General features: G+C 39.3%; 2 protein-coding genes across 4 annotated transcripts; both read left to right on the top strand.

Annotated features, from left to right (window-relative positions):
- The first annotated feature begins 1,144 nt into the window (after positions 1 to 1,144).
- Positions 1,145 to 11,504, top strand: papd4 (PAP associated domain containing 4). 2 transcript variants are annotated; one of them, XM_015396762.1, is made up of 15 exons: positions 1,145 to 1,225; positions 1,517 to 1,675; positions 4,502 to 4,609; positions 4,722 to 4,965; positions 5,057 to 5,171; positions 5,256 to 5,344; positions 5,435 to 5,492; positions 6,437 to 6,503; positions 6,592 to 6,668; positions 6,767 to 6,895; positions 6,974 to 7,017; positions 7,208 to 7,344; positions 8,810 to 8,901; positions 9,785 to 9,864; positions 9,946 to 11,504. In XM_015396762.1, the coding sequence occupies exons 2-15, from the start codon at positions 1,560 to 1,562 to the stop codon at positions 10,030 to 10,032; spliced, it is 1,443 nt and encodes a 480-aa protein (XP_015252248.1). In that variant the 5' UTR covers positions 1,145 to 1,225; positions 1,517 to 1,559; the 3' UTR covers positions 10,033 to 11,504. The 2 variants fall into 2 exon arrangements, with proteins under 2 accessions (XP_015252248.1, XP_015252249.1); XM_015396763.1 differs by lacking the exon at positions 1,145 to 1,225 and adding an exon at positions 1,232 to 1,414.
- A 2,019-nt stretch (positions 11,505 to 13,523) lies between these two features.
- LOC107098873 (cardiomyopathy-associated protein 5-like) lies at positions 13,524 to 26,410 on the top strand. Of its 2 annotated transcripts, none has more exons than XM_015396736.1 (14): positions 13,524 to 13,889; positions 14,607 to 15,246; positions 15,346 to 18,246; positions 20,076 to 20,171; positions 20,271 to 20,489; positions 20,572 to 20,594; positions 21,215 to 21,339; positions 21,420 to 21,554; positions 21,645 to 21,791; positions 21,948 to 22,095; positions 23,454 to 23,587; positions 23,681 to 23,798; positions 23,873 to 24,049; positions 24,136 to 26,409. In XM_015396736.1, the coding sequence occupies exons 1-14, from the start codon at positions 13,792 to 13,794 to the stop codon at positions 24,392 to 24,394; spliced, it is 5,220 nt and encodes a 1,739-aa protein (XP_015252222.1). In that variant the 5' UTR covers positions 13,524 to 13,791; the 3' UTR covers positions 24,395 to 26,409. The 2 variants fall into 2 exon arrangements, with proteins under 2 accessions (XP_015252222.1, XP_015252223.1); XM_015396737.1 differs by lacking the exon at positions 13,524 to 13,889 and adding an exon at positions 14,287 to 14,430 and having other exon boundaries at positions 24,136 to 26,410.
- The last annotated feature ends 418 nt before the right edge of the window (positions 26,411 to 26,828 follow it).

Raw genomic sequence — 26,828 nt, 5'->3', positions numbered from 1 at the left:
GAAAAAATGTACTGACAGTGATTATCAAGCCCTTACAAAGATGTAAAACAACAACAAAAAAAGGATATTACCTTCTCCATTGCTTAACACTTATGGAAAAATAAAATAAAAACATATTCAATCCATTTAAAAGCAGAAATGTACCTGAACATAAAAAGTTATAGAAACATAGCTGGCACCGCACAATTTCTTCAGTAAACCAACACTGGCTTGTAAGGAGAGTTTATTACAGAAGAGGATTAGGGACAGTGAAAAAATAAAAAAAAGTTGACTGACAGAATTCTGACTTTTTTCTCAGAACTCTGATTTTAATCTCAGAATTCTGACTTTTTTCCCCCTCAGAATTCTGAACTTGTTCTCAGAATTCTGACTTTAATCTCAGAATTCTGACTTTAATCTCAGAATTCTGACTTTAATCTTATAATTCTGACTTTTTTCTCATAATTCTGACTTTAATCTCATAATTCTGACTTTTTTCTCAGAACTCTGATTTTAATCTCAGAATTCTGACTTTAATCTCATAATTCTGACTTTTTTCTCAGAACTCTGATTTTAATCTCAGAATTCTGACTTTTTTCCCCAGAATTCTGAACTTGTTCTCAGAATTCTGACTTTAATCTCAGAATTCTGGCTTTTTTCTCAGAATTCTGACTTTAATCTCATAATGCTGACTTTTTTCTCATAATTCTGACTTTAATCTCAGAATTGTGGATCTTAATGTAGATGGACACCATAAAGGAAGAGATGTGGGAGCACCCAGCTTCACTGACAAAGATGTGTGTTGTTTGGGAGGGCCAGTGAATGGTTGGTGGAAAATTACGCAATTAGGCAACTTTTTACGTGAATTCTGAGAAGAAAAGTCAGAATTATGAGATTAAAGTCAGGATTGTGAGAAAAAAGTCAGAATTGTGAGGAAAAAGTCAGAATTGTGAGGAAAAAAAGTCGGAATTCTGAGATTAAATTCAGAATTGTGACTTTTTTGTCATATTATACTGAAATAAAATGTGAAAATCAGTTACTTTAATTTTTTTTTTCAGTGGCCCTAATTCTCCACCAGCACCACTGAAAAATCTCTGCCAGTCCAGTTTCGTTTCAGCTGATTTTTTTTTTTTAAGTACACGTCTCCTTTAAAAATACACTTCAGTTACGTCATCGGATCAATGCGGAAGTTTGTGCGCTGCGAGTCAGCTTCGTTAGTTTTGTTTACATGTGATATGTAATTTGGGTAAGTGTAACAGAAAGTATGATGTTCTTTCGGGATACAATTTTCTACGGCTTTCAGTGGCATCGATGTACTCTTAAACCTCTGGATTAATCTTGTTCATTTATGCCAATTGATGGTAATCTAGGGTAAACTTGAGCCTGCTAATATATTGTTAGCTTCGTCAAGGGCCGTTAAGTTTCAGTTTACTTGGTAATGCCTTTAGCTGCCTTCTGGGATTGAGTACATTAGTCACGTTCGGGCTTTTCTTCAACCTCATTTGATTCATGCGGTCTGTTTTGGGTTATGTTTAAGACACCAGTAACGTTGATGTTGGATCTCAGTGGCTTTCATCGATATGTTTAACCGCAATAAGACGCCGACCCCGCGGTCAGCTTACAGCCGCGAGCCGTACCCTCCGCCACGAGCACCCTGGGTTTATGAATCCAGCCATGGACCGAAAGCTGCGAACAGGTGAGTCCAAATAAGGAAGACATCCAGGAGACGTCATCTAAAGTGAAATCAAACTAAATATCCAGCCAATTAATTTCCCCTTTTTTTGTTTTGTTTTATCTAAACCAGTTTAGTATTTAATCAAAAATTTACGTTTTAAATAGGTAGAATTAAACTGTATTTATCTTTGTACGGAAAGCACCATTACTTAAAGCAGCTAAACTTAAAAATAAATAAACTACATATAATGCCATCCATACCCACACTAGTTGAAATGGTACAATCTTGGAGAGTTTTAAGCTTGGATCTGGTGAAAAAAAAATTAATTTGTCATTGTGAAGCATCAGCATAAACTCTCAAAGCAGACAGAAAATCAGCAGTCAGCCTGACCCAAAACAACTGTCTCTATCAGAATCTGGCTCCACTGCAAGACCTTGATGGTTGGATATCTTTGGCTCCTCTGGGATTTTATCTAAACATAATGCTCTACTCTGATGCTAATTCAGTCATGTCTGCTGTTCGCTTTATTGTTATGGAGTATTCTGTTCTTTCAAGACAGAAAGAGATAAATTAAGAAAGGGTATGGTCAGAGTTTAATCGATTTAAAAGCAGGAAATTTCATAATCCCCCCTTTTTTCTTTTTTAAACATCTGAGTTTTTTTCTCAAAAAGAAAACAGATTATTTATGCTTTTCTTAGACTTAGACAACTTTTATTGTCATTTTATATACACAGAGTGTTGTCTGCTGACCTCTACTTCAGTTGCTGACTGAATGAAAAACTATTCTGCCTCTTGTGTGAACTTATTCAAAAATGTTTTTGATTTAGGAGGAATATCAACTTTTTACTTTCCTAGCAGAAGTTTGCTGATCTGTGGTCTCATTTCTGGTTTCATTTGAAACCTTAATATTAGATCGACTGTATCGGATGTGAAACCACAGTATGATAAATGCTGGCACTGCTGAGCCGACATGTCATACTAATAAAATAAGGTTTATAAACGACTGAAATTCAAAATCAAAATTTCTTCTCATCAAATTCCTCTCCCTGATACCCAAAAGGGTGAATCGATCCACAGATCTATGTATTAATAGAAATAGGAATTTACACGGATTGCTATAAAATGTTTATTACCACTAAACCACCTGTGCATAATAGATGATTTAACTATGCTGGACTGTATACTGGAGAATTAGGTAACCAAATTTTAGGGATTATCAATGTTTCCTGACCCATGAGGATGACTTGTTTATCAGATGATAGGACTCCATAGAGCATTGATCTATGGGCTGAGACTGACCCGCTGAACCCACACCATCCCTGTTAATAGCAGGTGTTAAAAAAGGAAGTGGGTATAAAAAACTATCCGTACATATAGACTCTAAGAATCATTAATGAATTATATGTCCATTATCCAAAATAAACAAAACTATTTTTGTCCATATTAAATCTTACAGATAATTAAATAGACCCACTATTTAACTGCTTCCTCAGATGATTTTTAATTTTTGGTTCGTTTTTAATTAAGGACAGCTGATAACCTCTCTGGGTTTCCTGAGAAAGGGCTCCTAACAGAGCTAATTTACTTGTGTTTAATTAACAATTCATTAACTCTCTGTCTGAGGAAACGTTTAGAACCAGAATGATTTGATGAAATTATCCATATATCTGAGATATCACGCTAACTGCAATGTTTCCTTGTTTATATGATCAGCACACATCAGACTCTAAGGGAGTCATTAACCTTTTAAAGCCTGGACCATGAAATAATACAGGAAATTCTTTTTTGTTTTATTAGAGTTGTGATTGAACTTTTGAAATACGTAACATACCTCTTGTATAAGTGAAATTAGATCATTTATTTACATACATTATGATACATTAGGCATTTCTTTATAATACGTTATGCATTTTCTGTTCACTACATGTGTCTGAATGTGTAAGTGAAGGTTTGCAAGATCAGAAATATCACACCGATGATGCAGATGTCTAAAAAACTGATGCATCAGATATGATACACTTGGCATTAAGGGATTAATAATACTTCCCTTTTATTTACTCTTGCTACCAAACATATTTTTCTGATTTTATTTTATAACCAATACATCTATTTCTACTTGCGGCGCTCTTTCACATTGTTTTTTGTTACGGTTGCCAAGGTAACCATTAAATAACATTGATCGGCTGCCTCATTTGTGTGGATCATGTTAAATGTAGGCACGGTGGAGGCTTGCACACATTTTGAGCCACAGCTGTAATCTACAAAGGAAAGCTGCTTGGTTCTGTGCGTGGGCATGTTTTTAAATCAGGATTGTTTTTGCAATAAACTGAGGGTAAAGACAGTTAAAGGAAATAGTTTCAGAAGGCCTTTATCTCACAGTAAATAGAAAAGAAGACAAGAAGAAAAAGAGAAAAGAGGACGGTAATGCGGCATAGTTTTGTTTGCCACTGCCGTTCAAATACTTTGACTCATTTATCACCCTGTTGGTTTAACTTGCTGCTGCTCTGTAATGCTTTCATCCTGTAAAATAGTTTTGTTTTGTTATTTTTAGAAGAAATTCTGTTGAGAAACAAATGTAAAGACATTTGATTTTAAAAAGATTGGCATTTGGAACGCATTCATACCGCAGTTTTATAGTTTTATACTTAAAGGATCTGGTTTGATTGATCAAAAACAGGAGATATTGCCCTATATAAGTTTGTGTTTTTGGCACCAGAGAAAGCAAAAAACAACCAATCACACAAAGTGAAGAGGTAGTCTTTCACTGATTTCTCACATATACAGTTAAGGTTACTTTTTAGATGTTTTTAACCAGCCCATATTGGGATGTTTTTTTTTTTTTTTCAGCTTTAATTTTCCAAACGTGGAGATGTTGCCTCGTTACGAATGGAAGCCTCAACCATTCACCTCTGCATACGTCCCTCCGCACATCGCCAGTATAACCAGTGGGCGAAAGTAAGCTCCCTTTGCATACAGCTGAACCATCCCTGCCATACTTTCCCGTGTTTAAGGCGAAATTGCCTTTAATTGGTCACAATGTGCTTCTTCATCATCTCAACCTTTGTAGGAGGCGCCATAATGAGCACAGTACTTACGCTCTCAAACGCCAACGAGTTGAACCTTTGCTCCAGCTATCGCCCGCCTCCCCTCTAAGATTGGTTGCCAATCCTCCCCCAGCAGCGGAGGAGACCTTAAGATCTGGCATCGTGGGTTTTGATCACTTTAATCCCAATCCGCTCCATCACCCGAACACAGAGGTGCTCACCGTCCCTGACATATCATTGAGCATTCAGAACTACATCACGGACAAGGTAGATGCTTGTGACTTTTGTAGATGTTTTTTGATTGATAAGTTAGTTTTTTGTTTTTTTTTGTAAGCGTTAAATGTATTTGTGTGTTCAGCTGAGTGGTCAGATGGTGGAGCTGTTCGAGGCTTGTCAGCAACAATCTTCAGATCTGGAGAGGAAAGAGGCGTGTCGAGCACGGCTACAAGAAGTCATACAGGAAATATTTCCAGGTTTGGATCAGACGGATTTAATTTCCTTACTATTAGCTAGTTGTTGTCCTTTTTGTTTTCTCATTATAAGTGTGATTATCTCAGTGGCACGGCTTTACCTGACCGGATCTTCGATGAATGGATTGGGTTCCCGGAGCAGCGATGCTGACCTTTGTCTTGTGATTAAGGGAAATGTACGTCTGCATTATTTTCCATCCAAATCAGAACCATTTACACCGATTTTCTCACAAGTAATCACTGCTGTTACCCATTTCCTGTTGCAGAAACGTCCCAACCCAATTGATGTCCTCTCTCGACTCAAAAGGGCTTTCAGATCCCTCCGTAAGTGATTTAAAACCAAAAATTTGATTTCTATTTTTCCGAAACCATCTGGTCTCTTTTTTTGTTATCTTTAACATTCAGTGGCTTGCAATAGTTTTAACACTCCTTGAAATGTGTTGGATTTTGTCACCTTACTGCAGCTATATCTGTGACAGAACAAAGGAAGCAGTAGCTGCACGTGCAGCGGAACAAAAGATGCAGGGTTTAAAAAATAGTTTACAGATAAACTATTTTATTCATGTAAAATGGTTTATATGACCTATTGCATATGAATAAATACAAATACAGTGTGCATTTATATTCAAAATACAATCTAGAGTGCCCATGTCATTCATTCCCTTTTCGGCCAAGGTTCACCATCCCTCTGGACAAAGATCCTAAATACATAATGGATGAAATGTCATTGCTTTTAATCAAAACATATTTATGTGTTGAAATGACCCAAGTAAAGTCTTAAGCTAATGCTATCTGTTGCAAAAAATAGGAGAAAAAAGGGGAAAAAAATCTGATCATGTGTTTCAAGCTTAGCAGGGCAAACATTTCATTCTCTAGATGAGACATAGCCTAAAATACAGCAGCTATGGGTGGAAATATGGTTCAAATATACAAATAACAATTCACATTACCCTTTCAGATATCTGCTTATTGTTTAAATAAATGTTAAAGTTCCCCGCCCCATTTTCTTTCTACACAGTTTTGTTCTGTTTATGTTGTATATGAATCTCCAATGGAAATACATTAAAAAATTCTGGTGTTAAAGGCACAAAACAGAAAAAAACATAAAGGATGTGAATTTTTTTTCCCTAAAGAAATTGTATATTTTTCTGTTTAGGATGTTTTCTTTTAAGTGTCCACTAGAGGGACCTATTTACTTGACTTAAAGTACTTTCAGGTTTGCAGAAAACAAGCATCTGTGAGCCTGATGATTTATTTTTGATTTGTAGCATATATTGAAAGGATTCAGCTGATAAGGGCTAAAGTCCCCATCCTCAAGTTCAGAGAGAGAGGCAGGTAGGAGCAATAAGTTCTTTAAGCTTTTGTTTACTTCCCAGTTTGATCCTAAATGAGTTTTTATCTTCCCTAATCCTCACCTCATCAGTCACCTGGAGTTTGACCTGAATGTCAACAACACAGTGGGCATCCGAAACACATTCCTCCTGAGAAGCTACGCTTACGGTGGGTGAGACGCTCTGCCACGCCGTTATTTACTGTCTCCTTTCATTTTGACTGAAAATCAAACTTTTTTTAAATCCGTCTTTGTCTGTTTCCTTCAGCCGACGTCAGGGTTAGGCCCATGATTCTGGTCATAAAGAAGTGGGCACGGCACAACCAGATCAACGATGCCAGCAAAGGAACGCTGAGCAGTTACACGCTGGCGCTGATGGTCCTTCACTATCTCCAGAGTTAGTAAAGCAAACTTTATTTCTATTTTATGGATTTAAGGGCTGTTCTGTTTTATCATATGTGTTGTTTCTCATCAGCTCTTAAAGAACCTGTCCTTCCTTCTCTTCAAAAGGCTCATCCTGTAAGTGTTTTGGTTTTTATTCCTCAAAATCTGAACTTTTTTTTTCTTTAAGCTCTGCCAGTGTTTTTAACCTCTGAACTTATGAAATTAATATTAAGTCATGTATTTTTTCTTGATATACACTCAAAGTACCGGTAGCGGAGTTGTTATGGCTCGGTTTTAACTGTGATCATTTTGTCCTGATTTTTAGGAGAGTTTTAATCCCTTCATGGACATAGATATGGTTCCAGACGGACCCAAAAACATTCCTCCCTACATCTCAAGGAACCAGTCGTCTCTGGGCGAGCTGCTGCTGGGTTTTCTCAGATATTACGCTACAGTGTTCAGGTATCAGTGTCGAAGTGGGGAGTATGGGTTTGTGCTCATTTTCTCACTCCCATTTCTTCACCTCTTTCTGCTAATCTTTTTCTTCCCTCTCGGGTCTTCCATCTGTCCTCACCTTCCTGCATCCTTCTTTGGTTTTATGTTTCTGGCTGAGGGGCAGCAGCAGGTGGGACCTTTGGCCTTACGCAGCACTAACATGACATACATGATCCCCGTATTTGCAGAACGTGCCGAGCCAAGTTTGTAATGTTGACCTAAAAACCAGCTAGTGGACCACACACTGATTGATATTTCTACTGGATCAGAACAAACCACATGCTAGTCTTTATATACAGAACCCTCCCTCTACATCAATACTCTGATGTTACAAATCTAAAAGAAAAAATCTAATACTTAAAGAGTTGGAAAAACCCAGCCTTTAATTTTCAAATCTTCATTCCAAAGCGGAGAAAAAATAGTTTTGAGCGAACTGAGGTTGTAAGGTTTCACGTTTTGATGTGTCCCATCTCCAACCTGAATCAAATGAGTGGCTCGTTAGCAAAGCTTCTGCAGAGCTGAACTAGATGATGAGGCGATTCAGGTGTGTTAGAGAAGAGATGCATGGTAGCACTGGAGGACTGGACCTGGCACCCGTTTACACCCACCTCCATCACAATGAATATTGACCTTTCACCAAAACATTGGCTGTTTATTCTCTCTAGATCATCCAATCCTTAGTCCTCTTGTCTTACCTGTTTTATTCAGCTTTCTACAGGATTTTTGTCTAGGGACATACGCTTGTTGAAATAGGTTCATTTTTTTGTCCAAGGAGCAATCAAATCCATATTGACATTACGGATACAGAGCACGATATTACTATTCAAATTGTCCCTCTGTCATAATGTCCCAATAATGTACCATACTCTAGCAAGGTTCCCAATTTGAAAGCAATAATGGCCCACAGCATCACACATTTTTTCCCCCCAGCATTTCATTGTCATCACACTGTCACAAGTAAAGAACAACAGAATGCAGTCTCTGCATTTAACCCATCCCTTGGGGAGCAGTGGGCTGCCATTGTGAGGGGCCCAGGGAGCAGTGTGGGGTTAAGGGTCTTTGCTCGGGGAGCCAGAGTGGCAGTCTGTGGGAGTGGGGCTTGAACTCAGAACCACCCAATGCCCTAACCACTAGGTCACCATTCCCCTTGTTAACAGTAAACATTGGCTGTTTTGTTCCCCAGCAAACCCAGTGTATACAATAAAGTTTTGCAGGCTCACAATCGACTGATTAGCTTGACTAGGAGACCTGGAGATGCAACCATTTGCTTTAGGTATAGAAAAGGCTTTACTTTTATACAGCTGAAAAAAAACCAAAAGTGAACTTGGAGAGTTGAACTCTGCAAACCCTCTTGTTTGCTAAATATAGCTGAAATGATGACCTCAGCCAGAAGAGCTAAAAATAATGAGCGTTGTGTCCTGTTGTGTTGCAGTTGGGATAAACAAGTGATCTCTGTGCGTGAGGCCACAACTTTACCCAAGACCAATTCTCAAGAGTGGAGAAACAAGTTCATATGTGTGGAAGGTAAACATTTATGTGGACACGATATACTGTATAGCTATAAAATCATGCTGAAAGTTTAATGGGGAATTTTTTTTATTGCTGATGTTTTGAAGGTTATACAAATATCTAACTAAAGTTAAAACCAAAAAATCTAAACCTGTAGACTTCAGCAGGTGGCTAACCAGGTGGAGCTTTCTCTATTAACATCATGTGGACTGTTTAATCAACCAATAGTTTAAATTCTTAGATAAATAGAATAAAATTATAATTTACTTTATCTCTTTAATTACAAAAACGTAAACCTAATAAATCTTCTGGGAAATTTCAACTTCAATATTTGTTTTTTTATGAAATTATTACATAAAAGCAAGGCAAAAATAAAGGATATTTGAAACAAAGATTGCCTAAATATTCATGGGGTGAAGTCAATAAGAATATCACAAAGAAACTAGCTGTTCACTGTGCTGTATCTGGGGAACTTGGTGGAAAGTTGTGTGGAAGGAAAACAACTAGTAAAAGTTTTTTTTTTCTTTTTCTTTTGTACATTCCTCATAAATTAATTACAAAAATTAATTAATTACAAAAATTAAATTAAACTATGGTAATATTTAAGCCTATATCTTTACATAGGTAAGTATGTAAGTGAGTGAAAATACATGAAAAGTTTATTTAGATGAACCTGTAGTTGTGCATAAAATTTTTTATGAAGGAAATTTCTCTTTTTATTAGAGTGCATCAAAAAGTTGTTAATCCTTGTTCCATTTATAAATACTAAAAAAAAAAATCAAAAGGCCAAATAGCTTCCAGATTAGAAACATACTTGTGTGAACTGAAGCATCACCATGAGATGTTTTTTTTTGTTTTGTTTTTTTTTTATATATCGGAGTTAATCTTTTGGTTTCAGAGCCATTTGAGAGGAACAATGTTGCCAGAGCCGTCCATGAGAAGATGAAGTTTGATGCCATTAAAGTTCAGTTTGCAGAGGTAGAAATCAGTTCCCCAGGTCTCTGTCTCACTACATGCTGATCTCTCTCCTAAATCCAGTCTCTTCTCTCCTTTTGGCAGTCATACTGGATCCTGCATGCGAGGAAGGACCTGAACTCCATCCTCCCTCTCAGATCCATCATCAGTAAGGAGTCTGCGAGGCGATGAGCTGACCGGCTTCTCCCCAGGAACAATGAAAGACATTGAGGTTATACAGAGAAAGAGGCTTCATCGGCTCCCAGCTGAAGAGGATATGAGGAAGAACTGAGTTGATTTTGTTGGGCCTGATCAAAAACGCTGTACCATGTCTGATGTAGTTGTCACTGACTAGAGGATTTGAAGGCAACATCCATCCCCTACAGACGGTAAACCAGAGCAGGATAACAAAGGATCAGGTTGAATAGCTGCTTCATGGTCTTCTGTGCTTTTATGGGTAGAAATGATATCATCTCCCATCTAAGAAGGGCTTAAATGGAACTGACAGCTTTAAGGTGTAAAAATCTCTTCACCTCTGAGCTTATCTTATTGCAGCTTGTTTTTTTTTTGTGTTTTTTTCGGGTTCTCCACAGCACCCTTCCTGAAGATGACAATTTATATACATTTGCGGTATACAGACAGTTTTTATAACATGGGGACGTTGCGACCCTCAGTTCCATTTTTATAGGTCAACGTCGACAGCATTGTGTTTCTTTTCTAGTGCCGCATTAAATTAATGATCCTCTGCCTTTTTTTCACTATTTCTGACTCCTGTGCTCTTCTTTGATGTTTGAGGCAAAACAAGCACAGCAGGCTGGAGTTTTAGCGTTCTCCAGATGATTGCTCCTCCTGTGTATTAACTCTTCTCAGCTGTTGTCAGGGATCAGCTGCTGACAACTAGATTTATTTTGGCAAATAATTCCTGCGTTAGATTTCTATCTTGCTTTCAGGTATGTCAGATGCATATTTCTTCCTCTTTACCTTTTTTTTTGTCTTCGGTTTTTCTAAGCTCTTTTTGTACATTTTGTAGTCTATAAAATACTGTTTATTTAAAAATAATTAAATCTCTTCAGATGTGTTTTTGTGACCCAAACAATTGACTTTGTTGCTGTAAATGCCAAAACACTGATGATATTTGAACTACCGGTATTATTTTTCTATTTGATAATTCTGTTTCTCAAAGAATTTCTTATATTGTAAGTAATGCTTGTAACATTATTTTGTCATTTATTTCTGAAAGGGGAAATTTTATATAATAAGTTCCTTACAAATAGAGTGAATATTTCAATTCACTCTCATTTTGATGTCTAGATCAGAGATAATCAAAACGCAAAATTCATTTTCTCAGAAAATTTGAAAAAACAAACACTAAATCTTATACTAGAAACTGATGATGTCACACCCTATTATGGTAACTAACTCCATATTCCTGAAAAGTTTCCTTATCTTACTTGAAGCCTCCTGCTGACAAGCTACATGTAGATGTGCTATTTTTTTCTCTTTCCAGGAGGAATTGGCATCTGCTCACACTGCTAATGGTACCAAAAGCAGGTTGAAAAACCTCAGTGTTACTGTAATTGTTTAGCAAATTGTATGACCTTAACCTATTGAGAATATTTGGGATGAGGGATGCAGTATTTAAAGCAATATACTCAGTGTATAGAAATAAATCTACTTTTGATAAATACAATTTTTTTAAAGAGTTCTATTCATCAGATATAATTATTATAAGTCATGATAATTAAGAATTAAAATTAAGAAAGTCTTTCACTACTGTATATGTAAGTATTTTTTTCATAACCAAAACTATAAAAGTTTTTCACAATATTCTAATTTTTTAGATGTGCTTATAGATATATAGTTACTGAAGCAAAATTGCACAGTCTTGTTTCCATGAATTGGTGTGACTGAACTAAAACTAAAAGAAATACAATTACTGCAGTAGGATATGATAATCTTCAGATCTGATCGTTTCAGTCAGCAGAGTGACAAGTTAGCAGAACAAGGCTATGACCCAACCTGGTCCTACCAGAAAAGGTTTCTCCTAATGTTACACCTACAGTAACTAACCAGGTTGTTTGGTAGCAACAGCTATTGTGAACCATTGGTAAAACGTTAAATCGTTCACGTTGCATAGGCAGAATAAAATTTGCAGGCTTGCTATAATTCAGCCACATTAAAAGTTGTTTTTTTTTTATGCTTAAAACAGTTAACCATCATACAGGATCTCAGATTATGTCCAGTTTTTTCATTGATATCTTTCAGGTCTTCATAGGTTCACTTGCTTGTATGGCTTGGAGCATTGCCTCTCCCTATGATCTAAGTAAGATAGCTTTACTTAAAGGCTAAATCAGCCACTTTTATAACCCAGTTTAACTGAATACAATCAGATTAACTTGAAAAGCTATACAAATCACTATAGTTGGAAATTTGTTCCAATTATTTGCTTATTTATGCTAAGTTCATAAAAGCCACCTTGGGGCCTAGAGAGACTCTTGCAGCTCAGGAGCAAAATGCTGAAGACCCCCGATTCAAGGTCACAAATGAATGTCCAGGTGTCCATGGTGCTTTTCTGCTAATAATCAAAGTTTATGAATTTTTGCAGTTGCAGAAACTCACCCAAGCTTTGAAACAGCAAATCAGACCCACGGGATCAAACTACCACCACCATGTTTGACTGTTGTTATGATAGTTCTCTTAAAATCCTCTGTCAGCTTAGTTTTACACCTTTTAAAACAAGATGAAGAATTCCAAATATGTACACTTCTTTCTATCTTCAGTCCACAGAATTTTTTTCCTAAAAGGGGCTCATTCAGATGTTTGTTTTTTTTTTTGTTAGATATAAGAATCAACCTTATCAGGATTTCCTCTAACTGTAGAACTCTCTCATACTTTTTCCTCTTATTGTTGAACCACGAATATTGACCTTAATTGGCCCATATTTGTCTGCAGTATTTGTGTAAATGTTAGTAAATGTTTTCCATGCTCTATTGCTTCCTGGATTAGTTAGCGTTACTCTCCTGGAGTCAGACATGGGCAATGTGGAGTCAACAAGTCATCTCCATGTCATGTTTTGGTTCTACCCAGCCAATTAACCAGGTGAGTCTAATCTGCACAGGTTAATTCACGGTGAAGATTGGACTCACCTGCTTCAGTGGTTGGGTAGAACCAATACATGACATGGAGATGACTTGTTGACTCCACATTGCCCATGTCTGCCTGGAGTATTTCTTATAAGGAAGGTTCACCACTGATTTAAACTCAAATAAAAGATCTCAAGGTTGCTGATGTAATTCGACCAAAGGTAAAAAGGTTCAAGGGTTATGAATAGTTTGGCATGGTTAACTTGTTAGTCGTCATTGGTCAATGCTGTTGAGGCAGTTGGCTTATTTTCTTAATTCATCATGGTTTAACAACTTATTAAACCTAATACGACTTCTGCATGGTGCCAGCAATGCAATGTGGCAGATATGTTACATGTGTTTTGAGAAGTACCCCTTCCCACCAGCAGCAAGGGGAGAGCTACAGTTTCAGCATAAGCCCTATTTATAACTTGGCAAACGTGGGTTTTAAATTTAAAGCCACATTGCCTCCGTTGACCATGAAGGACGGAGACATGCGTGAGTGTATCTTCTAAAGGGTTTCTTCTCACACCTGAAAATCTGTAACTGGGCTTATGTCCACCTGTTGGTTTGCTGATCTATAGTGAATACTTAAATGAACCCTTTCTGTCTGTCCCCTTCGCTCCTCTCTTATCTACACTCCCCTGTTTTCATGCCCCACGCTATTTCTGTCCCTGTCTGAGTCAGAGACGAAGCTCCCAGCTTTGAATGACACAAACAGACAGACCAACTCCCAAATCAGATTGACTTAGGGTCTAAAACACGCTAAACCCAGCTTTGGGCAAGAAAATAACAAAAAATAAAGAAAAATCTGAAGGAAGTTACCAAGATGGAAGAATGTGAAAGCGTGGACTCTGAGCTGCAGGAGTTTCAGGATGAAGCTCTAAGCCAGGATGATGATGATGAAGTGGAAGAGCTGCATAACAGGTACTTTATGACTTGATTTACTTGTTGAATATCAACATGAGTTAAATTTGTTGTGTTGTTGATTGGTTTCCCCTCTGCTTGGATATAAAACAGCCGTGTTTTCTACTTGCAACACATAAATGGCACATTTTAAAGAAGGAAAACAAAGAGCATTTTAGCTGGTCCTTCCACAACACACTCTTATTCCTTCACTTTTTTAACTTTGATATATTATGTATTGAACTGACCTTCCCATGACATAAATAGTAGAAGACGCTGATATGTTGGATGTATCTGAGAAAGCCACGTATCTCTTCTTCAACTTCGTATGAATGACGTTTTGGGGACGTCATCCTGCTGTAACCCAGCAAGGACCGAGGTGTATTCATAGCCAGAGGGAGAGCTTAGAGTGCCTACAAACGTTCATTTTTTCAGAGTATCACTCACACTGACATCTGGCCCAGTACTGCAACTCTACACTGCTCAAGCAATCCTCTTGAGAAGCAAAATTATGTGTCACCTTGTTTTCAACTCCGATTTGTTAAGCTGAGTGTGAATACAGGTCAGTGCTGTTCAAATATTCTTTATTTGATTCATTAGTTTGTTCTCTGCTCAGATTTCCAAGAGAGGAGCCAGAAAATATCTCCTCTCGCCTTCTGGCTGTTTGGTAATACTTTGGAATGGCACAAAGTTCCTGCTCTCCTGCCTCTGACTCTATCTGTTCCTCTCTGTTTCAAGTCTGCGAGAAGCCATTCAGGATCACTCTGTGAAGCCCAAACTCCAGTGCCTCATGGTGGACCCATCTTTTTCCATGGTGACAGTGCAAAGCGAGGACAGTGGTATTGTTTGGGAGACGGCCTCCAGCCGCTGCTCTACACCCTGGGCGTCTGAGGCTAGCACCACATCTGAAGCTTGCAGCATGGAGGGCTCAGGGGGTGCGGGTAAAATAACCATTGTCTTTGATGAGGACAAAGTAATCCGCAGGAGGACGAGGTCTGGGGGAAGAAGCAGCAGGTTAGGGGACCGGCTAAGCCGACCTGGCAGTTCACGGTCCGCCTCCACCTTGGGAGTAGAGAGACCAGAGATGGCAGAGGTTTCTCTTCCTAACATCAAAGATGAGAAAAGGCCAACAGAGGCAGATTTGGAGGATATAAAATCCAAAGATCAGCAGTTGTTCAGTTTAATTTCTGAAGGCTATGAGATTCTTAACATCAGAGTCCCGTCTAAACTTCCTACTGTGGACGAGGAGGAGAGTACAGACCTGCAAGACAATTTATCTTATTTGGACCAGACTCCAAAGATCAGGTCCAGAAACCACAATGATTTGACAAACCACAGGGAGCAACTGGAAGCAGAGCAAACACCGGATTACCCTGAGGTATGTAGACAAGATATTTCTACTTTTTTATTCATTCTGCAGATCTAATCATGAAAGTATTTCTGAGTGTAAGTTATTTTTTTTTTTATCTCTCCATAGTCCGCAGGAGACACTTCCCAGCCACTGGAAAACAAACAGACTAGTTTCATAGCTGCGGAAACAGAGAGCATGGGTGACATCGACTACATTGAAAAGTTTACCCTTTTGGATGTGGCCATACCTGAAGGAGATGCTCCCCAGCTTCAGAGGGAGGCAGAGAAGTCACCTGCTAAAGTGCAGACAGAGAAGCATGAGACTTTAAAGGAGGCACGCGAGGATGGTGCCTCTGTGTCTGAAGACTCCTTTGTGTTTGTCTCAGAAGCTGAGATAGTTGGAGAGCACCTGGATGAGGTCTTCTATGGGGAAGGTCCTCCCATTGAAGCACCGAAGCAAAAGGAGGAAGGGGCAGAAAGGATGAGATTGAGGCGTGAGAGCCAGCGATCAATGAAGGATGGTGGTCTGGTGTTGTTTGAAAGTGAGGAAACTACACTTACTCCTATTTTCCTCTCCCCGGGACCTCCCAAGATCATTGACCCCATCCTCCTGGAGGAGCCAACGGCCATGTCCTTCATGTACACAGATCTGTATGAGGACGCAGTGGGGGAGAAGAGGAGGAGTGACGAGGAGCACTCAGAGGCAGAAAGTGTGGCTTCTGAGAAATCCTACAAGAGGCGGTTGTCGGATTCAGAGGAAGAGGATGGGTACCTGGAGAAGTTCAGGCTAAAAGATGAAACGCCAGCAGTAGACGTTCAGACAGAATCAGTGGAGAATGAGGCTGGGGGGAGGATGATGTGGCCACAGAGCAAGTTTGAAATGACCGGCTGCTTAATCAGAGCAGCACAAGATGAAGAAGAGGAAGAAAAGATAAAAAACGAGGAAATCAAGATGCAGGAAACGCTTGAAGAGAAACAAAAAGTTTTAAGAGAAACAGAAGAAAAACTTTCATCAGAGATGGCTCATGACCAAGGTCCAGGAGAAGTCCCAAAGGAAAGGCATCAGGAGTCTAAATCAGTAGATCACACTGAAATTAAACTAGAGCAACAAGCAGTGGAGCCAAGAGCAGAAAAAACAGACAAAACTCCCCAGATAGAAACAATGGATGAAACCTCAGAGGGAAGAGATGAAATGGTCACTGAGGAAAGTTTCATTGAAGCAGAGCTGCCATCTGAAAAAGAGGCAGAAAATATGTCTAAGCATCTTGAAGTGATGCCAGACACAACAACATCAGCTCAACCTGAAAGGAGAGAGGAGCCTCCAGCCTCCACTGAACCCACTCCGGTTACAGAAAGCACTGAAAGGAGTTTCTCTGAGGAAGAAGCACCTGTTATCAAGGCTGCTGATGAGAAACATCCACCTGGAGCAGAAGCTGAAGCAAAAGAACCTGGAAATGCGACACACGTCCAAACTGAAAACCTAACAGCATCAAAGGCATCTTCTACAGTATCTGTGCATGAAGACAAAGAAGCATCCTCTGAAGATGTGGCCTCTCTCAAAGCGGCTCCTCGCTTGGACTCTGCAGTGCAAGCAGTGGAGAAGGTGATGGAGGGAGCTGTGAATGAAAAAGAGATGCAGACCCAAATGAATACAGATGTAAAGGAAGCAATTCAGCTATATCCAGAAAGAAAAGAACATCAAAAGCACCTGAGTGATGAATATTCTGAAGAGTGTAAGGCAGAAGCAGATCAGACATCAGGAGTTAAAACTGACAATTTAGGGGAAATAACTCAACCAACAAAAAACAAAGAAATCGATTTGGAATCTATCAAAAGAAAACAACAGACACAGGAAGAAGAGACAACTGACTGCAAATCAGACAACCTAAAACAAGCAGCAGAACCAAGATCTGGAACAGCTGTAGAGGACACTGGGAGCTGTGAGAAAGATGCAGTGAATGTTTATGAGAAGGAACCTTCTGGGGAGAGTAAGGCTGCAGCTGCTGATCGGGAGGCAGAGCTTAAAACTGAGACTTTAAGAGACATAACTGAGCCTACCGAGCATCAGAACTTTAATTTGGAATCAACCAACAGAAAACAACAGACACAGGAATCAGACAACCTAAAACAAGCAGAAGAACCAAGATCTAGAACTACTGAAGAGGATGCAGGGACTTGTGAGCAGGATGTAGTGAACGTTGGTGATGAATTAGTCGTCCTAGTTCCTAAAGGACAGGCTGTAGAGATGGACATACAGATTGATCAGTGGTCTGAGGACATTATCAAGGACGTAGATTCTTCTGCTCAACCTGGCATCTCATCTGAGGTTCAGGTACCTGAGCCTTGGGTAGAAGAAGAACCAGTGATTGCAGAAAAAGAAGAGGAACCTGCCAGTAATGAGTTAGACTCTGAGGCTTTAATAGCTGCACCTGGAGAGAAAGACAACACCGAGGACCAGGAGACTCATGAGGATAAACCTGTCTTGTCTCTGCTGAGAACCTACACCCCTAAGGAAGACTTATCTGAGCTTCAGGAAGATGATGTACCACCAGAAGAATCTGAACAAAAAATGGATATCAAGGAGATGGAGGAAGAACCAGAAATAAACCTTGATGAGGATGCGGTGCAGCGTTCAGATCTACACAGGGAAGAAGTGAAAGAAATGCTGGCACAGAGTGAGACGGTTATAGAGGCAAGTGAGGAAACGGTGGAAGAACTTGGATATGAAGTGATTGGGAGTGAAGAAGCAAAAGATATGGTTGAATCTGAGATCAAGAGAGAAGAAGATGATTCTTTCCATCAGATGCCTAAGGATACAGACACAGAAACAGAGAAGGATGAGCTGGAGGAGGATTATGAAATTATTGATGCAGAGGAGCAGAGTCAGGCCCGCTTGGCTGCTGAGCTCCTGGGCATGGACTGGTTCTGTATGACCTGTGGGTATTTGCTGTCCGAGCAGGATTGCAGGTCTGCTGAGCATCACAACCACCAGGTCTGCTCCGTGGAAAAGGCCTATGAGGATATCAAGGTTAGTGAGAGGGGCTGGACCTCTGCTTGTCATTATAAAGGTTATTTAACTTTGAACTACAGTCATCTGCATTAAGGATAGAAATAGTTTGACCCAAATACCCATAAACGAGTCTTTCAAAGCAAATCCAAACCAGCGGACTCAGCTTTCAGTCTGCAGCCAATATTGACTTGAGATGATGCAATGCTTCACACTGATGGATAAAAAGCTCAGTGTGACGTTAGGAGGTAGAAACTGACATTTGATCTGTTAATGTTTTCTACCCCTAAACTACAGTAAGGTAATGCCTTCTAACAATAATAAAAAATACTTTTTTCTTTTTATTGGTTTTCTATCGCGTTGCCTTCAGCCACAGCTTCGTCTTTTTTAAACAGATCCGCAAACTGGAAACTCTTTAGGCAGCCGCTTCCAGTTGTTTCCCTGGAATATTTCATTGCATAATTGAGAGTAAATGAAAGAAGCGGAAGCTGTTGAATATTATTCCCAGATGTTTTTTGAACCACGTGTTTATAAAATGCTGTATTTCTATGAAGCTCTGACAGATGGACGACATCAAAGCTTAAACGCAGCATAAAGAAGTGAGACCCACTCAGGTCCTCCATCTCAGAAAACTGACTCTGACAAGTTAACCAAAACAACTGTGTAAATCTGAATGCGGGCCAGTTTCTCTGAGGCCAGAATGCCCCCCTCCCACCCACACCTCCTATGGAGTGTGGAGGCATGAACACAGCTTTACCTCAGCCTGTGAGGAGACCTCTGTGGCCTCCTGCTGGTGAAGCTGGCAGGGAGTGATCAGTGTCCGGAGCTTGACCTCATTAAATGTGAGATGGCTGTTTTCGAGAGGTGTTGGGGATTCCCGCTGCCTCCCCTCTACCCTGATGATTCAACTTAAAGCTACAGAGAAGGCTGAAAGCTTAAACACCAGGGACATGATCCGCAGGTTTTGTACGATGCTGAATTTTTTATAGTTTTTCTATCAGTATATCATGTGACATACCAACACAAAATAGGCCATAAAGGTTCACGTTGGTATTCATCCTCCAACCTCTCTTCCAGAACCAAATTTTGTAAGTCTTTAGGGTACATCTCTACCAACTTTGCACATCTGCAGACCAAATGTTTCCTGACTCTTCTGCAGCATCTCTCAAAATCAAATTTTAACAGGGCCATTTTATTTTATCTTGGTTTGGGTTGTTTTCCTGCTGGAACACTGCAGAAAAGATCTAAAAAGGAGTAAAATGTCTTAAATTAAGTGTGTTTACCCTTGATTTGAAGAGGTAAATAATATGATCTGCCAATAGAATGAGCATTTTTACTCTTAAAATAAGTATAAAATACGATAATTAGATATTATACACTTGAATTAAGAGACTGCATTTATTTTTTCTTTCTTATTCTAAATGTAAATTGCTTCATTCCATTGGCAAAGTGTATCACTTAATTTCTCAATTTAATAAAAAAAATGCTCTTATTTCAAGAAAAATAAACTTACTTAGATTTCAATTTTTTGCAGTGAAGGTAAACCTCTACGCTTAATAGAAAAATTACTTTGTTACATGGTTACTCTACATGTAGCTCCATTATTCTTCTGACCACTTTGAGCTGTGAATCTTTGCAGCTCCTCCAGAGTCACCTTCTGACTATTTCTCTGATACTGCTCTACTTGCTGTCCAGTCTGTTTTGCCTTTTCTTGGTAGTTTTGCTTTAGTCACAAATATACAAACAGATGCGTTGTGATAAAACATTGACAGGGATAGATATGTTTAAGGAACCGTGTAAAATGTGACCTTAAATAGGACAGAATTAATATGTCTGATGCTGTCCAACAGGAGACTCTGGGAGGTTGGATCTCCGAGCTCCAAGCGAGATCAGAGAACATTGAGGACTTGGTGTCTGAGCTGGAGCTGGCCTACAATTCAGTAGAGGTACAGTGTGTTTTTAATCACTATTAACATTGTAATTCAGTAGCACTGGTACGGTCCGGTGGAATCCAATTCCTCTCCCTCGTCTCTAATGCTGCTCAGGATCAATTCACGGAGAGCGAGGCAGCCATGCAGGCGCAGAACGATGAGATGATGGCTCTGGTGATGGAGCAGTATAACACCATGTCCGTCAGTATGGAGGAGGAGAAGAAAGCCAAGCTGGAGCAGCTCTACGACAAAATCGTTTCCTATCAGGAGAACATAGACTCAGCCAAAAGCATTCTGGAGACCTCAGCCAGAGAGGCTGAAACGGATGCCAGAGTAAGTTCAGTTGGTTTGGTTAACCTGTGTTGGTAAATTAGTCCAATTTTTAACAAAGATATGTGATGCTTTCTCCCACCAGCCACCAGAAGACATTCATGCAAGGTATGCAGTGTGAGGCAGTCTACGTCACACAGAGACAGAGTTTGCTGTTTAGATATAAAATTATCATGAAAAATCCTTTCTGTTGCAGAGCTTCATATAGTATTTTTAAGTTGGTGAAAACGATATATTTAATGGAAGTTTTTCAGCTGTAGGTAAATATTTTTTTTCTTTTACATGATTGGACAAAAGCAAGAGCTTCAGACCACCAGTCGAAGCCCATTTAAACAGCTGATATGCCAGTGATGGCTAATAATGATGATGCTTTGTTTATTAAATGTTGTTACTCAGGCATATCCACCATTCAGACACAGAGTTTTCTAAATCTTAGGGACAGTGTTTTTGATTTAATCTTTCAGCTGTTTATTCACTGTAATCTTGCAACAGAACATTGATTCTCTCCTGCTTTATAAAATCAATGACAAACTTCTGTCAAATAGCATTTTAGCACTAAAAGGTGATTCCCACAGAGCTATTTGCTGCTTCCCTCTGATCTCCTGTCAGGTCTCTTAGAACAGAGAACGGAGAGAACATCTGGTAGAAATCAGTTTATAACGTTAGAAGCAAAATGCAAAGAAATGTAGGTTTCCACAAAACTGCCAATGATGCGTTTGTACGGACAGACTCCAAACTGCTCTGGACTCAGCCTTGTCGCTGGAGCTGGGACCCAAGGGACTGCTGGTGTTTGAGGACTACACCAAGGCCAATTCTGCAAGCTCAAACCTCGCACAGCGCAAAGGAATTCCAGGTAGCTGCTGTCTGTGCCGATTTATCTTCTGCCTGTTCAGGTCCATGTTGCATGTGTTACAAATGGTTTCATTGCCTCAGTGCCCCAAAGGCCCACCCTGCAGCCCCAGGAGCCCGGCTCAGCCTCTAGCACCAGTGTGACAGTTTACTGGAAAGTCAATCCAGGAGACATTATTGACTGCTTTCAGGTCTACTGCATGGAGGATCCACAGGGAGGTGAGTCCAGCCGGATAAACTTCCAGGGGTGGATTTAACTTAAGTTTTCCAGCTGATCTGCCTCACATGTGTATCTGCTGCTGTGTCCAGCTGTGTCAGAGGAGTACCGTGTGACAGTAAAGGAGAGCTACTGTGTCCTGGAGGACCTAGAGCCTGACAGGATGTACAAAGTGTGGGTGATGGCCGTCAACTACACAGGTTGCTCTTTGCCCAGCGAACGGCTGCTCTTCAGAACAGGTCAGTACACCTTCTGATGCTTTAGTTTAATTTTGATTTGATTTTATCTTAAATGCAGTGGACTTTTTTTCTTTTCATTTTTACTCCAGAAAGTTATTGAATTTTATAGTCTGTGGTTAAAGGACATTTTAAACCCATCTGCTGTGTTTCTGGCAGCTCCATCTGGGCCGACGATCGACGCAGAGCGCTGCAGTGTCATGTGGGACTCTGCTACGCTGAGGTGGAGCTCAACGAAAGCAGCTCCAGGCCTGAGCTACACTTTGGAGTACTGCCGACAGTATGACCTGGAGGGAGAGGGACTCAGGTGGGGGCCTCTCTGGTGATTCTGGTGGGAATGGAGCAAATGTTTAACTGTTCATCCAGATGCTAGTTCCTTAAACATTTTCTAAATATTGGAAAAGTGGTACCTCAGACTTCTATGTAGGTATATCATTTGTACAGAAATAGCAATGTAAAGTAGACAAAGATTGACAATTAGATTAATGTATCAAATCTGTTTGTTTTTAATAGAAATCTTTGCACAGAAGCTAGAATTGTGCACATCTATGTATCCAATAGGGCGCAGTGCATCTGTGGACATTAAGTTTTAGCTGCTGCCACAGAATCATGATTGAATTCTGCTTCACTACGTTTCCCTTACCTCTGATTCCCCCACAGCATGAGTGGGGATGGTGTGTTCAGGGTGATATGCAGCACCAGCCTGTCGCTCTGAACCTTCAGTCTTCATCCCAGTCAGCAGAGCACCTTCTTTTAAACATCTGCTGTGTTCCATGTATGGCTGGAGTTTTAGTGATTTTGATGGTTTTCTTTAAACCAGTAAATTGTTCTTGTTCCCCTCAGCATGATGCTGTCACACAGTTTCTATTTTTATGAAGATTTTCGTTTAGTTGTCCCTCACATATTGCATTTTAAATTAATTCAATGGCTTACATTTACATCTTCTAAAACAGAAGACCCACATTCCAAATATTACTTGCTTCTCTTGCATAATGCATTTATTTTTTTTTTAATAATTAATTTAATAAAAGTACAGACGTGTTAAGGAGCTCTCACCTGAGCTGTAGATCTCTGCAGCTCATGCAGAGTAATGATGAGGCCCGAGGCTGCTTCTCTGTATTTTGCTCTTCTTCCCAGAGGTTGTTGCTTTAGGTGAGGAGCCATGTCTTTTTCAGGTTTGCAGTTTTTTGTTACCTTTTCTCTAAACAGCTCCTGTGAGACGTTTACAATGTACACAATGGGTTTCCATTGTAGGTTTACAATGGGTTTCCCTTCCTTCATGATGAAGTTTGTTCTCTATGTTCTTCAAGCAAACATCTGAAGCCCTCATGAAACAGCTGGATTTAGACTAAGATAGAATTACCCCAAAGGAGGACTCCATTTACTAATTAGGTGACCTCTGGATTTTATTGGGGCATCAGAGTAGAAGGGCACTGACAATCCACTTTTCAACCTGATGCTATATCTGCACTACTTTTTACTGCAACTACCTCTTTACCCATCTGCACGCCCATTCTTGAACTATTTTATACTGATTTTTTTTTTATATAATGGAAACAGATCTTTGTATATATAGAACATAGCCTAGGTATTATCTCTTTGAATCTTTTTCATTTTGTAAAAAGTTTTGATTGTTTTATTGTGAGTTTACCATTTTTTTTCCAGATCAATCTCAGGAATTAAAGGATGCGAACAGAAAGTTGTCTTGCAGCCGAATGAGAACTACCTGTTTTACATCAAAGCAGTGAATGATGCTGGTGCCAGTGAACAGAGTGAGGCTACACTTGTCTCTACAAAAGGTGCAAACAAATCCAGCCCCATTTCAAAATCTATGTAGTTATTTCTGGATATTTTATGTTTATGTATTGCTCTGATGTCTGGTACTTCTTTAGGGACGAGATTCCAACTCCTGAAATCCTCAGCTCACCCCACTCTGACGCTGTCAGATGATAACACCACACTGCAGTATTCCCAGGATGCTCAAAATACCAGCCCATCTGCAAAAAAGGAGTATGTTTAAACCAGAGATAGCATCTTTCTGTGGCCTGTTGGAAGATTTAAGCCAGAGCTCGTTTGTTTTACAGATGCCCATCCATCCTGGGTGAGTTGCTGCCTTCACGAGGACTCCACTACTGGGAGGCAATTGTTGTAGAAAGTCCAGCTTACAGGCTTGGAGTAATGTGCAGTGCAGATAATCTCAACGGATCACTTGGGGAAGACAGCTCCTCATGGTGCTTGCAGTGTACTCATGGACCCTCAGGGTGTGCAAAGGACTATAATAATTCATTTTCAGTTTTTTCTTTATATAATTTGAGTCTAAAACCTCCATCTTCCTGTCTTTGTCCAGCTGTAGGTATCTGCTACTGCACAATGGCGTTCAGTCCTCTGTTTTTGTGACTGAGACACCTGAGAGAGTTGGAACCTTGTTGGATCACCAACTGGGCTGTCTGTCTTTTTACAATGCCAGTAGCGGCCAGTTGTTGGGTTCCTTCACCCAGCGCTTCAGCCAGCCCTGCTACCCTGCTCTGGCCCTGGAGCAGCCAGGCAGCCTGCAGGTTTGGATGGTGCCAGAGTTGCCAGAGTTTACAAAGCACAGCAAGCGCTGACATTTCCTCACTTACTGGGAGGTTCACAAAAAAGAAAACATAAACAACTGTTGGTTTTGTTTTATCTGACATTGTAATAAATAAATCAACCTCAAGAATAATGTTAGAAACCTGATCATAAAAGTGGGGTTTTATCAAACTGCTGTTTCTGTGAAAAAAGACTAAATGTGTTTTGTTTTTTTTATGACAGAAATCACACCAGGTCACAGAAATGGTGGCTTATCCATGAGGTATGGCAAAAACACGCCTTCATAGCCATTAAAGATTTTAAATTAGGTCTGATCACAATCAACTAATAAAATTAATGATTCACATTCTGAAAAACAAACTGCAAACCACCTTCACCACGCAAATCGTCCTTCTTGCACGTATAGATCAGTGTGTGCAATGCAACATAAGGCTAGCAGTTGGGGAGAGGCGCACACCTCCAAATTGCACATATATAGGTTGCTAAGTGACCAACTTTTTCACAATGTAGTTCAAATTCAAAATGTATTTCTTGTGCCCCTAACGGGGCATTATATTCAACAGGTGAACGAGGGTGAAGAAAAAGTTCAATTATCAGATCTTAGTGAGTTTAAAAAAAATTATAATTATACTATACTTGGAGCAGAACACGAAAAAATAAACCTTCAGGATTGAGAAGCTTGCTGCGATCAAATCACACTGATAAGCAGAAAGCCGATAGACATTATATATATGACCGTAGTTCCCTGTAGCTGCAGTAACTGCATACAATTATTTAATAACAATATCCTTTGCGGTGTGCTATGTGCAATAGAAACCAACATCTACATGATTTACGTAAATGCTGCTGATAAACCAATAAAATTATCGACCATTCCTCCTCAGGAGTAAGAGTCAGACCTCTGGTGGAGGTGCAAAGACCTCCCCTTATTATAGGTTCATTTAGCAGATTAGGATAAAACTTTTGGCAGATGTTACAACCGTGGTGAAATATCACTGTCATAAACAAGAGTTTTCCTTCTCACTGACATGATATTCCCCAATTTAGCTGTAATTCAGCAAATTTATTGCCTTGGAGATTCTGAAAACAGTAAGGTGGTCTTAATCATTTGTGAGGGTCATCTGAAAAAAGAACATATGATTGTTACCAAACTGTTTTTTTTTTTTTGTTTGTTTTGTAATAACTGATCTATATTGTGGTTAAAGCTTTGTGCTGTTTTTAAAATACTGTCTTTTTTTGTTGCATATATGCTTTAGAAGTCATCTAAAATAAAAGGAAGTCAAACTTTTTTTTTATCTTCCTACACAACAATTAGTTCATGCCTTTTCTCTTAGTGTGATGTGGGTTTATACCTCCAAGATGACTGTTGCACCTTTTAAACTGTTTCATACTGTGAATAAGTTTTTTTTCTTCTTGTAAATAACATTTTTAAACAGAATTTATCTCTTCTTGGTGTTATTGTGTGTTACAGACACTTGTTTTTGTTATATTTTTAAATAACTTCCTTTTCTGAACAATTTGATTATTTCCTTCTGACAAAGTTTAGTTGTTTTAACATATTTTCACCGCTAGAGGGCCTATGCACTCCAGCTGCTGTGATGCTGTCTTTCCTGTACAGTTTTACTGGAAATGTTCTGCAAAAAAGTAAACAATAAAATCAGGCCTTAATCATCTCTAAACCAGTCTGCCACTGGGTTTGTAGGTATTGCTATTTTTAAATTGTTTCCTATTTTTATGAAAAGGGAGCATTATGCATATGACGATGGATTTATTCTACAAATTCAAACTCTTTTAATAATAACATAAATGTGTTTTGAAGATAACTTTCCAGTACAACCCACTGTTGTCTTCCAAGTTATGAACTTTCCCCATGAACACACCTTTCACTTAGAAAGCAACTCTTTTCCAGGCACTCATAGTTTTTCTCAGAAGGGATGGAGAAAGTGGGACGGAGAGAAGGACACACATGCAACCCATCAGGGATACTTACTGGTCTTCATAAGTTGGACCGCTCTGCAGCAGCCTGAAGGAAATCTTAATGATAAACTGCTGCATGACTTTTTTTTTTTTAATTAAGCTTTTTCTGTCTTCCTGTTGGTGGATAGAGTAATTTACTGTTAGAGATAAACAAATAAATACATGCAGTCTGTCTGGGAAAGATTACCACCTACTTCTGTTTCTTGTTCTTCAAAAAAAAAAAAAATGTAGCACTGGAAATTGATTACAGCTTTTCTCATCATTTAGAGTTCCCCCTAACAGCAACCATGTGCAATGTGCAGAATAGTGCCATTTAAAACACCTTCATTAGTCTTAAAGAGAAATTAGATTTCTAGTCCCTTAACTTTTCTCAGTTTAGTCACAAACTCCAGCATATTCTAGATTAATTTTACACAAAAAGTGAAGATGAAGCAAAGTGACGCTTGTGGGTTCCAACCTTTTTTACAGATGGCATCTAATTATCAGCCT

The sequence above is a fragment of the Cyprinodon variegatus genome, unplaced genomic scaffold, assembly GCF_000732505.1.
Source record: "Cyprinodon variegatus isolate N-32 unplaced genomic scaffold, C_variegatus-1.0 Scaffold818, whole genome shotgun sequence".
In the NCBI taxonomy this organism is placed as follows: Eukaryota; Metazoa; Chordata; class Actinopteri; order Cyprinodontiformes; family Cyprinodontidae; genus Cyprinodon; species Cyprinodon variegatus.
This window is presented reverse-complemented; position numbering and strand designations above follow the sequence as displayed.

Bases quoted from the DNA above. Each gene is read 5' to 3' on its own strand.
- papd4 (XM_015396762.1), top strand. From the start codon at position 1,560: ATGTTTAACCGCAATAAGACGCCGACCCCGCGGTCAGCTTACAGCCGC. The intron at 7,018-7,207 runs GTAAGTGTTTTG...CCTGATTTTTAG, and splicing joins CTCTTCAAAAGGCTCATCCT to GAGAGTTTTAATCCCTTCAT. The intron at 8,902-9,784 runs GTAAACATTTAT...TTTTGGTTTCAG, and splicing joins CAAGTTCATATGTGTGGAAG to AGCCATTTGAGAGGAACAAT.
- LOC107098873 (XM_015396736.1), top strand. From the start codon at position 13,792: ATGGAAGAATGTGAAAGCGTGGACTCTGAGCTGCAGGAGTTTCAGGAT. The intron at 20,490-20,571 runs GTAAGTTCAGTT...TTCTCCCACCAG, and splicing joins AGGCTGAAACGGATGCCAGA to CCACCAGAAGACATTCATGC. The intron at 21,340-21,419 runs GTAGCTGCTGTC...TCATTGCCTCAG, and splicing joins ACAGCGCAAAGGAATTCCAG to TGCCCCAAAGGCCCACCCTG.